At 44.0% G+C, this 12,655-nt stretch overlaps 1 protein-coding gene across 1 annotated transcript; it reads right to left on the bottom strand.

The window, feature by feature from the left end:
• Nucleotides 1–5,369: 5,369 nt before the first annotated feature.
• Sike1 (suppressor of IKBKE 1) lies at nucleotides 5,370–12,434 on the bottom strand. Its single transcript, XM_021158315.2, has 5 exons — nucleotides 12,208–12,434; nucleotides 11,914–12,019; nucleotides 10,625–10,767; nucleotides 9,417–9,530; nucleotides 5,370–5,732 (listed from the first exon to the last, which is right to left on the bottom strand). Exons 1-5 carry the CDS (start codon nucleotides 12,364–12,366, stop codon nucleotides 5,631–5,633), a joined length of 624 nt encoding a protein of 207 aa, XP_021013974.1. The 5' UTR covers nucleotides 12,367–12,434; the 3' UTR covers nucleotides 5,370–5,630.
• Nucleotides 12,435–12,655: the final 221 nt, after the last annotated feature.

The following is a 12,655-nucleotide window of genomic DNA, read 5'->3' as shown; positions in this document are numbered from 1 at the left end:
TTGGGAGGCAGAGGCAGGCGGATTTCTGAGTTCGAGGCCAGCCTGGTCTACAGAGTGAGTNCAGAGTGAGTTCCAGGACAGCCAGGGCTATACAGAGAAACCCTGTCTCGAAAAACCAAAAAAAAAAAAAAAAAAAAAAAAAAAAAAAAAAAAGAAGAATGTCAGTCACCTATTTTGTCAGTGTCCCCAATTTTGTTTTGTTTGACATTTCCTCTTGATGAGATAGAGATTACATAGGATAATTCTATACCACTTAATGTCCTTTGATCTGTATTATGCCACACATAGGAAGGTGGTTCTGTTTTAATGGAACTGAACACCTTCTATTGCCTAGTGATGTCACAGGGTAGTGAATTTGTAGGGAGGTGCATTAGTCATGTCTTCATGGTGACGCTGGTGCAGACAAACTCACGGTGCTGGTCCTGTAAGAGCATAGCACATACAATTATGTAAAGTGCATAACTGATAATGAAAATAAGTGGTTGTTACAATTTTACGTAGAAATCTATGCCTTTTGAACATTAGTATACTCTTACTTATACTGTAAACTAGTATGCTTTGTTGTGTGGCTAGCAGCTTCATAAATCTTGTTTTTCCCGACTCTCAGCTGTTTTGGGAGGTACCATGAGTTGTTAGTGAGTTAGGGGGAAAGCCCCAGCTCCTGGGAGTCCCTCCAGACTGGGCTCTCACAAAGTCCCAGAAAGCCACCTAGAGAGGAGCAGGCAGTTACGGTAAAATGCTTGCCACACAAGTGTGAGGAATTGATTTTGAATCCCCAGAACCTGCACAATATAGGCAGGTGAGGTAGCAACACAGCTGGGACCCAGCTCTCCTGTGGTCAGCTGGGAGGGGGAGACAGGAGAAACTTTGGAAGGTCAGGAGGCAGCTAGCCTGGTGTATGTATACAGGAGGAAACAAGAGACTTTGCAGCTAACAAGGTAGGAGACAAGGACTGGCACCCGAGGCTACTAGCCTCTAACCTCTACATGTGCACCATGGCACCCAAGTGCCTGCTGCCCATACACACATGAACATGTACACATACATTCAAAACAGGTGTTCTTGAGACAGGATCTCACTACACAGCTACCAGGCCTGACCACACAAAAGATCTTACTTTAAAGAGAGAGGAGCACTGGTGAAGGCAACAAAGTTGTATTCACAGCATCCTCAAATAACAACTGCTTAGAAAGTGCTTCTGTTGAGAAGTGTGGACCCTTGGGCCCCTGGGGTAAATAAAAGCAGGATTTAAAAAAAATGAGCACCACTGCCCTCATTCACCATAGACCAGGCTAGAACTCAGAGAACGGTGGGCCTCTGCCTCTCTACTGCTGGGATTAAAGCATGCCTCATTTTTTTTTTTTTTTTGAGACAGGGTCTCACTATATGACCCTAACTGTCTGGGACTCAAAATGTAGATCAGGCTCATCTCTGAACTCATAGAAATCTACCTGCTGCTAACTCCAGCCAGAGTGCTGGGATTAAAAGTGGGCTAAGTGGCCTGCCTAGTACTGGTAATATTGGGTTTTGCTTTTGTGGTACCTGAGGTTTGAGCCAGGGCTTTGTGTATGCTAGGCAGGCGTTTGTCCCCACACTGGTAATAACTGAGTTCTTAAATTAGGTAATGAATGCACGATAACGTGCCTGCATTGCCATCTTATCCCTTTTGGGGGGGGGGTTAAGTGCAAAAATAAAGTACTGATAACATTTATATGTGCATGGTTGTTTAGAAATTTGTTCCTGATCAGATTTCTTAGATATAAGGCAACTCAGGGTAATTTCAACAAAAATGATTTTATTAATTTCATTAAAAGTATTTCTCAAGATCTCTTGGGCAGCCAGGAAATGAGACTTAAGAGGTTTGCATCTAATTCTATAAGGATGTTTGCAGTAAGACTCCAGTCTCCACTGCATACACTGGGTCTTCCACAGCTGCCTACTAGCACTCCAGACCTGCTCTGCTGCTCTTCTATGGAGCCAAACACAGCAGCAGCCTGTGTTGCTGGTCCCCAGGTTCAGAGGTTTCTGTGTGGCTCCCTGCTTTGCCATATCACTAACTTTTCACTAACTTTGAAATTCAAGGCAGCTGAATCTTCCCTCGATGCAAAGGTGGCTGGGAAACAGGTAACTGGTACTTCCAGATTCTTTAGAAAAGAGGGAGGCTCTGCCACATTAGGCAGGGAAACTTTACCCAGGCATGGGTAGGACATTGAGCAGTCAGTAAAGAAATAACAGTGTCCACTACTGCTCATTTTCTTAGTGACTCAATGTAGGCATCCCTGCAGCTAATAATTTTAATTTGTTAAAAATTATATTTAAGGTAAAATGCCTTACTGTAACAATCAGGCCTTACTGTTTTCTCAGTACTGATTTTATTTGGCACGGCTGTGTACCTAGCTTCCTTTGCAATTAGACATGTCTATTTAATAAGTGAGGCAGATATGGAGAGAACTCCATTAGAATTTCTGGAAACGTTTGCTTTCCCCATGTGTCTGTAGTGTAGGGCAGGCAGTTTTCTATTTTTTCCCTGTCTTCCACATGGGCATGACATCTGACACAGCAGTAGCCTATAACAAGATAACAGCATCACAGACGGGAGCCAATGTGGAAAGAGACACCCTGTGCAGAAATGCACCCTTTCCCTCCACACTGAGGACCACTCACAGGCACAACTTCCTAGGGAACATGCAGCAGCATGAACTAAACAGAAGTCACGGTATTCGCAACACACAGGCCATAGTGTCTCTCTTACCCTGTTAATTACCCTGTTGACTGACTTTGCCAATCAAGATCCATGAACTCCAGAGTTATGTGCATTTAAAGGCGCCTTAACTTGGTCCTTAAGAAATGTGCTGAAAGTGCCTGAGTGTTGGCTCCACTTTGGACAAATTAGAACCTTCTAGTATGTATAGAACTGTAAAGAACTGAAGTGGGGATGCTGTGTCAGCTGACACAGAAAACCCCTTAGTATAAGGTAGTAACCATTGCAGGACCCCTTGGACTTCGCTTCTGCAGCTGTTTTCTAGGTTTCCTCCTAGCACCACCGCTCCCCCATCCCCTTCCCTGGTCAACTTTTGGATTCTCAAATAATACAGCCCTTTCTGTACTGTATCCTACACTTATATCTGATCTAACACACTGCATCAAAATTATCTGCACAACATTTTGTTTAGTTTTTTGAGACAGGGTCTCTTGTAGCCCAGGCTGGTTTTGAATTTACTGTGTAGCCAAGGATGACCTTGGATTTCTGCTCTTCCTGCTTCTGCTCCAAATTCTGGGATTACAGGCATGTGCCACCATGCCCAATTTATCTGCTGCTATCGGGCAGGCAGCATAGAGGGGAACAGCGCTGCTATATCCCCCCCTCTGTAATATCCCTTTACCACTCTTCTCATTTTAAGTCGGTTTGTTTTTAACTCCTAGTGAAATACTTTGCACAGGACATCATACACACTTTCTCTGTGTGTGTGTTGTAGGTCAGAAGGTAATCTGTGGAAGTTGGTTCTCGCCTTCCCTCATGTGGGTTCTGGGGAATTGAACTCAGGCCATCCGGCTTCTTGGTAAGCACTTAGACTTGCTGAGCCATCTCCTAGCCCTAACAGACATGTTCTTAAACCGGTACTGTCGTTTCCAGATTCCATCCATAAATTTCTATTTCATTAGGTGCATTTTAAGAAACATGGAAATAGACTTCAGTGGTAAATTATGCATTCAGGACTTCTGCAATGAATAGGTTGTTAATGTGCTTTTCAAAGGTTTATACTGCTGAATATATGAAAAAAAATCTCCTATACTTCTTTTTGCTTTTTTCAAGACAGGGTCTCCCTGTGTAGTCTCCTGGAACTCACTAGGTAAACCTGCATGTCCTCGAATTCAAGAGATGTGCCTCTGCCTTCCAAGTGCTGGGATTACAGGTGTACATCGCCAATACCCAGCTAAACTTTCTTTTTTTTTCCAGCTCAACTTCTTAATTAGACTCATTTCTCAGTAAAATTAGCAAATCTTCTCAAAAAGGTTTTTATTAGTAAATATAATTTCATACTAAAATTTTATACACTAAATACTTCCATCCACTGCAAGAGATATTAGCATCTTCACACAAGTGTGAAACATTCTTTCTCCATTCAATGTGCTAGCTCTGTAATACCTTCACAGCACTAACACCAGGCAGAATTTATATGACACAGGGCACCGAAAGCTCGCTCTACCCTCAGGACTGCAATGGCGAGATTCCTCTGAAAGCTAGATGCAAAGACCTTTGTAGTGAGTGCAAAGGGAACAGAAGGCAGAAAAAGGGACACCATGCTCACTGCTGAAATAGACTGTCTGATAATGCTCTCAATGTGATGGGACCTGCTGTGACAGCTGACAAGTGGTAGAGGAACCCACCCCTGAATGGGCTTGTGGAGTACACACTTGGGGCCCTTAGGGGACACATCAAGGGGAGCAGCTGGAGTGAAAGTTAACATGGGAACAAAAACCAAAGTCCATCTGGGCAAAAAGTGCAAAAAGAATTATTTATAAACCTGACATATCAGCAAACCAAGATGAGAAGGAACTGACAGGGAGCTATTAGAATCTCAGGTTGTTCTTGATTGCCTGAATGCATGGCATCAGGAATGTGGTAACTTTCTGTGAGTAATAAAATGCTTCCATGTGAAAACCCAGCAGATTGAAAGATAGCAAAGTACTGCTGCCAGTCTAAACCATCCCAGTGGTGCTGCTCTGCACAGTGCAGCTGTGTGTCCATGAAAGTGCCTAGGAGCTAGGAACCTATGAGGTGTGTGTGTGTGTCTGTGTGTGTATGTCTCACATGAGGCAACCACCTAAGCCGAAGACTCCTTAGGCAGACAGAATGGAAAACTACTTGATCAAATAAATAAAAGCTATTTTTGGCATTTAAGTCCAATGTACATGCACAATCATGTACATCTAATAGCTCCCTGTACATGATGGGGCAGGCCCAAGTTCCTCAGCACTCTCTGAATGACTGTGGATCCTTGAGGAGGAGGAGGAACAACCCGAACCCGGCTTACTTGTTTTCAAGCATATTTCCTGGGGACTAATAGATTCTCTCAAATTAAGAGCAAAGACACCTGACCACAAAGTGCCAACTCCTAGCACCAGAGAGGACCAAACCCCACAGACGAGCGATGTCACTCAGAGACACTGTCAATCTGCTTCTTTGAAGTCATGCTACTTTTACAAGTGGAAGAAAAAAAATCTAGGTTTACACCAAATATGTATTTTTAAAAAGTTAAATCTTTGAAAAACTCTTAGAAGGAATTTTTATAATCCTATATAAAATAAAATCCTGGTTTATAATAAAAGTGTTCAGTGTTTCCAAGCTGTGAAAAACAACATTGAACTGCAGGTAACAGTTTATAGAGATTCCGGACTAGAGTGACAATGTCGTCTCTGTCCCAGCGATGGGAGACTTGTCTAGTTTCACTAGTACACCCCAAACTAGTTAGTGGACAATGAATACCAAGTGGCAATTCTAAACTGCCACCCCATACCTCTACCCAACACTAAGTCAAGTCTGCGGCAGGACTCTTGGACACGGCTGGAGAGGAGGGCACGGCTTCTCGCTCTGACGGGCAAGCTGCAGCCAGCCTTCGGAAGTCCAGTTACTTGATGGCCTGAGAGGCAGGAGCCACAGAGCTTTCTTTTCCAGCCTGCAGAGACTCACTGCTGATGGACAGTAACTCTCGAAGTTCCTTATTTTCAAGCTGGGGAGAAAAGATATCTCATGTGTTTTAATTGTTAAACTATGTCAGAACATATTATTTTGGGCCAGAAAGAGGAAAAAAAAATTTTTTTGGTTTTTCTTTTTTTTTTTTTTTTAAGATTTATTTATTATTATACATAAGTATACTGCAGCTGTCTTCAGATGTGCCAGAAGAGGGCATCAGATCTCATTATGGGTGGTTGTGAGCCACCATGTGGTTGCTGGGATTTGAACTCAGGACCTTCGGAAGAGTGGTCAAGTGCTCCTATCCACTGAGCCATCTCACCAGCCCTTTTTTTGGTTTTCCAGACAGTGTTTCTCCATATAGCTCTGGCTGTCCTAGAACTCACTCTGTAGACCAGGCTGGCCTGGAACTCAGAAATCTGCCTGACTCTGCCTCCCAAGTGCTGGGATTAAAGATGTGAGCCACCACGCCCGGCTGGAAAAATGTTTTTAAACTTCATGTTTTTTAACTTCATGTTTTTATTGATTATTTGGAGATTTCACATACTTATCCCAATCCCATTCATTTTCCAGTCCTCCCTTGATCACCTTTCACCCTTATGATTCTCCTGCCACCTTAGCCCCCAAAAAAGAAGAAAAAAAAAAAAAAGAAAAAAAATACCAAGTCCAATTTGTGCTCCCCATATATTCACTGGAGCGTGTCCAAACTTCCAGTGTTCTGCCCCTTTAAGACAACCTAGTCCTCTCCTCCCCACCCCCAGAAGACATCAGCTGTGAAGAGCTACACTTCAGCATCTCATCACAGTGGAAAAATATTTTTAAAGTTTCAAATGCTTTAAATTTATTTATTTATTTGAGACAGGGTTTCTCTTTGTACCCCTGGCTGTCATGGAACTCACTCTGTAGACCAGGTTGGCCTTGAACTCAGAAATCCACCTGCTTCTGCCTTTCAAGTGCTGGGATTAAAGGCGTGCAGATTAAAAAATTGTTTTTTTTTTAAGACAAAGTCCTACTGAGTGGAGTTTGCTGGCCTAGAAATTGATATGCAGATCACACTGATCTTAAACAGATATCTGCCTGACCTTGCCTCCAGATTACTAGAGGTATGCACTGCCACACTTGGACTTTAAACGATTAAGCCTTTTCATTTTAGACTTATTTCAATATTTTATGTGTATGAATGTTTTACCTCCATGGATGCCTGTGCATCATGTGCATGGCTGGTACCCTGGAAGGTCAGAAGAGGACACTGAATGGCCTGGGACTAGAGTTACATAGGTCGTGAGTCACCACCATATGGGTGCTAGGAATCAAACCCAGATCCTCTGTAAGAGCTACAAGGGCTTTTAACAACTAAGCCATCTCTCTGGTCCCTAATTTAATTGCTAATTTTGATACTTGACACCTATCACTTTCTTTGATTTCTAGCTACACTCTATCTTTATCCTTTTTGTAGAAAATTATTGTCTATTTTGAGATAGGGTCTTATGTAGTAGGTGAGGCCTGACTTGGAACTCCTGACCCTTCTGTTTCTAAGTCCTGGGATTACAGGTGTGTGTTGCCATGTCCAGATCTTTACAGGACACCAAGATAAACTACAGCATTTTCAGCTTCACCAAGAGGTTGAACAAATCCTCTACTATATAAACGGCTTCTTAGTTCTCGAGTTATTTTTTACTTATGTGTATGTATTGTTTTGCATGCACTTATGTATGAGCACCATCTGAGTGCCTAGTGCCCTTGGAGGCCAGAAGAGGGCATCAGTTCCCCTGGAACTGGAGTTAAAAATGGTTGTGAGCCACAATGTGGCTGCTGGGAACTGGGTCCTCTGCAAGAGTTGTAAGTACTCTTAACTGCTGAGCTATCTCTTCAGTCATAGTATTCTTAATCTTTCTTCTAGCACTTATATACCATTCTGTACTCTGTCCTTCCTTCATTAGATATGAACAGGGACCTTATCTTTTTCTTTTGGAATTTCTCAAAGGGCCCACTATAGGACCAGAAATAACCAGTCAAGTCTTCAAACCACCCACTGAAGTGTCTTCTCTGCATATTTTTACACTCATACACATATAATTACATTTTTAAAAACCCATGATGTTACTTGTTATCCATCCCCATTCCCCTCTCTCTCTTGCGATAAGGTTTCTCTGTGCAGCCCTGACTGTCCTGAAACTCATTCTGTAGACCAGGCTGGCTGCAAACTCAGAGATCCTCTGCCTTCCAAGTGCCAAAATTAAAGATGTGGGCCACTATAGACCAGAGGTGTTTACTCATGTTATTTTATGCATGTGCGTGTGTGTATGTGTATGTATGTATGTATGTATGTGTAGATATATGGTACATGCATGCCTGGTATTCCTTCAGGTCAGAAAACAGTGTCAGATGACCTAGAACTGGAGTTAGGGATGCTTGTGAGTGGCCATGTAAGTGTTGGAAATTAAACTCAGGTCCTCCCAAGGGCAGCAAGTACTCTCAATTGCTGAGCCATCTCTCCAGCCCTTTAGATTTGTTTTTTTCCTTTTGAATTAGGGTTTTATACATCAGAGGCTGGCCTTAAAACTCACTAAGTATCCCAGACTGGCTTCAAAGCTCTCAATCCTCCTGTCTCAAACTCTTAAGCTTCTGCGACTAGAGCCGTGCATCATTACACCTAGTTTATGAAGTGCTGGGAGCCAACCTGGGACTCAAGAATGCCAAGGAAGCGCTCCACTCCCAGGTGCACCCCACTGTTCTTCTGTGACGTATTTGTAAAAGGTCTCTTCATTTTATGTGAGGTTTTGTCTACATGTACATCTGTGCACTGCGTGCTGTGCAGCAGTTACAGGCAGTTGTGAGTTACCATGTGGGTGCTGGGTCCCCTGGCCAGTGCTCTTACCCACTGAGCATCTCTCTAGCCCCACTTTTTATATTTCTCTTGGCATTTACTTCTATAATTCTAAAGGGTTGCCTGTACTGGTTGATCTTATCTTTCCTTTCCTTTCCTTTCCTTTCCTTTTTCCTTTCCCTTTCCCTTTCCCTTTCCCTTTCCCCTTTCCTTTCCTTTCCTTTCCTTTCCTTTCCTTTCCTTTCCTTTCCTCTTCTTTTCTTTTCCTGGAACTTTCTCTGTAGACCAGGCTGACCTTAAGAGATCTGTCTATCTCTGCCTCCAGAGTGCTGGGATAAAAGGTGTGAGCCAACACTGCCCAGCTTCTGTACTGCTATTTCTTGATCAAGTTTAGATTTTATGTATTTGACTTTCTATTACTGCGAGAAGTCAGCTCACACATGACCTGTTCCTCCTCCCCTCTGCTTTTCAAGTATATTCATATACTTAATAGATAAAGCAACCGAGCTCTGTCCCCAGCCCCACAGTTGACATTTCCCCTGATTGCTGCTGACTACATTCATTTATTTTCCTGAAAAGGAAATAAATAAAGGAGAAATTGAAATTTTAAGTCACTAGGACACGAAGAACATTAACGCTGCCAACCGAGGCAACCCAGGAGGCTGAGGCAGGGCAGTTTTGAGCTCTCAGCCAGTCCAGGCCCCATTCTGAGATGAACTCCTCCCTTCCTTCCTTCCTCTCTTTGAGACATTTTTGTAAAAAGGGGGAACATTATTATACTGCAGTGATAGGACAGTGGTGACACATCCCAAGAGCCTCTAAAACTCACAACCAGTGAACTTAACAAAATAAATAAAAGAAAAAGAGGTGACCTTCTGGCAGTGAGCGCCTTACCTCCAGCTGAGCTAGTCTCTCCTGAACCTTACAGAATTGGTTATCGTCCACCTGAACGGCTCTCCGCATCACGGCTCCCATTTCACAGATTCTATCGATCTGACTTTCAATCTCCTGTGAAAATAAGATGAAGAAAAGGTTCCTAGTGATGAAGACCATGGAACGCATGTGCAGGAGAATTTTATGTCTATTTAAAACCTTGAGAAATAAGAGTAAGTGGGAAGTGGCTCCCTTTGTACACGCTACAGAAGTTACACTGCAATCATACTATATTTCGAGCTATAATAATATCAATTTATCAATCTGTGGCATTTCAAATAATTTCCAATTTTCAAAAGAATGTTTGATATCCAGGTGCCAGGTATGGTGGCATACACGTGTAATCCTAGCCCTTGGGAGGCCTAGGGAGGAGGGTTAGGAGTTAAGAGGCCAGCCTGGGCTAAATGAGACCTAGGTGCAAAACAAAACAAAACGAAACAAAACCCTAAACAAACAAAACACCCACCCAACCAACCAAAAAGGTAATAGAACAGACAACTCAAATATTTAGATATTTAAAACATTCAAATATTTTAAACATTCCATTGCCTAAAACTCCTAACGATAGAAGATGAAATGTGGCGCATTTTTCACTGTAGTAAATAGTTGCTTCCAATTAATTACTACAGATTAAAACACAGTACAAGCTAAAATAGGGCAAGGAAACACCCTACAAACTGCAAGGTAATTGCTGGCTCCTCCAAGTTAAACAGTGAGGGATCAAAGCGTAGGAACTGCTATAAAACAAAGGAACAAGACCAGCCCTCCCCCCATAACACAGTCTGAGTCATTTGATGAAGTTAGTGACTGCTTGCTATGTGGAAGCTAGGGATAAAATCCGACTTGGAACTATAAAACTTATGGCTCGATAGAATGTACAACAATCAGCTAAGTAGTCACTGAATGCCTTCAACACTAGCTGGTATTACGCTTGCTATGTAGCCCTCTCAATCTTTCTGTCAAGCTGAAAAGAAATCCTTGGTGAGGGAGGTAACCTGACCACTAAAGGATGGAAGAGGCCCTTATCCCCTTCCTTTATTCATGTCACAGCCAAATACCGAGTGATTATGAAAATATGCTGAAAGAGGAACACCGTTTTCTGCAAACAAAGCAACGACCCCACGATTTCAGTTCAGTTTATTTGCAATTTATTTATCAGTGTTTCTTACTGCAGAGTGAGACTGGTGAGCTTTCAGAACTGGTTCGGCATCCACGGCTTTCTTAGCGACCATTAACTGTAACATCTGTTTCCGGTACTTGCTCATGATCAGTTCCAACGCATCCTGGTGCTCCTCCAAGGAAACCCACAGCTCTAACAACAACAACAACAACAAAAGCAAACATCTGGACAATGACGTCTAAGACTGGTCTCAAGGCTCCTAACAGCTGGAGCTCTCAGACACTCCACGGGACACTGGGAATCCAAAGTTGGAAATCAGTATTCAAGCCCACGGAAGTGAACAGTGTACCTGAAAACCAACTCTCTCTCTTTTTTTTTGTCCGGAGACAGGGTTTCTCTGTGTAGCCCTGGCTGTCCTGGAACTGACTCTGTAGACCAGGCTGGCCTCGAACTCAGAAATCCACCTGCCTCTGCCTCCCGAGTGCTGGGACTAAAGGCGCGTGCCACCACTGCCAGGAAAACCAACTCTCTAAGCGGTAGAGTCTTGTGGAAATAAAATGGGATGTGTAATCACGAGGCATGGATTTGAATTCAGTTTTCTAATTGACTTCTTAGAAGCAAAAATGAGCTCATTAAAATAAAAAATTCATTTTGTTGATTTGTGTGAACCACAGCACACGTGGGGTCAGAGAACTCCCAGGAGTCAGTTCTCTCCTTAAACCCTGTGGGTCCTTGGAATGGCCTCAGGCCTTCAGGCTTGGCAGTTCAGGCCTTCTGGCTGGTTCCAACTGGTGTCTGTGAACCCGTTTCTTAGCTGCACTGTGTAAATACTTGGTCAGGGGCATAGAGTGGAATGGTAGATGTAAAAGGGCTCCATCAGACAACTACCATCCTGCTGTCATCAACAACCCTAAGACTATGTATTTGGGGGACGAAGTTCTAGCCTTCCATCTTGCACAGGAACATTAAAGAAACGTCGATCTTAACTTTAGTGTTCACTCTAATATCGAAATGTTACATTTGGAGACAATGAACTTTAGTTATAGAAGCCTCCATTTGGTATGTGGTCACTCCCCAGCCATCTAACAATTCAACTCTGCTAAACTACTGAATACCTCTTTCAAGGTCATCAATCAGCAAGAGCAATCTAACAGATTTTACTGTTACCAGTTGACCCTTGAAGCACTGATCTAAATATATGTATGCGATGTGCACTCTTGTTAACTGTTCAGGCACTTGTGTAAGAATGTCCAAAGAAGTATTACCAGAAAAAAAAATCCTACACACACACACACACACACACACACACACACACACACACACACGGGCCTGACTAACCTCTGTTTTCCTGCTGTAAATCTCTAATCTGGGTATTCTCTTGAGACAGCAGAATGTGAGGTTTATATTTAGACATGTCCTTCACGTCGGATGCATCCTCTTGATACTGGACAGAGAGACAGACTAAGGCACTGCAAACATGGGCAGGTGCTGCGGAGGAGGCAGCAGTCCCACCCACGACACAGGAAGCTCACACATCCGCCCTGCCCTCCGGACCAAGATAAATCAGGCCGCGCGACCCCACCCACCCGCCCGCAGCGTCCACCCCTGGGCGCGGCTCGGCCCCCGGCCGACCTGCTCGGGTAACACGGCGCCCGCCTCCCGCATTGCCGCCACCCGCCGGTGCAGCGCGGCCGACTGGTCCACCAGCGACTCGGCCGCCGCATCGTGCTCGCGCAGCCGCTCCAGCAGCGTCTTGGCGTCCGTCAAGATCTTCTCGATCGTACAGCTCATAGTGGCCGAGGAGGCGCGCCGGGCCCGCTAGCCTAGGCGATTCGCTCAGACCTTCCCGGCCCTGGCTCAGCGCGACCCGCGTCACTTCCGGGTGCACTTTAAGGCGTGGTGGCAGCTCGGTCGGCGCCTGCGCAGAGGTGGACTCTTGGTTACCCTCCGGCTTCGCCACAGCCTTTCTAGGGTGGAGCAGAAGAGGTCGGATTGCCACATCCTGGTTTTTCACGAAGTTATTTCTGTTCCGGTCTTAGTTCAACTTTTCTTCTGGTTTTGATTGATGTGGTTTGTTATT

Source organism: Mus caroli, chromosome 3, assembly GCF_900094665.2.
Source record: "Mus caroli chromosome 3, CAROLI_EIJ_v1.1, whole genome shotgun sequence".
Classification (NCBI taxonomy): Eukaryota; Metazoa; Chordata; class Mammalia; order Rodentia; family Muridae; genus Mus; species Mus caroli.
Note: the sequence above shows the minus strand (reverse complement) of the source record. Positions and strands in the feature narration are given on the sequence as shown.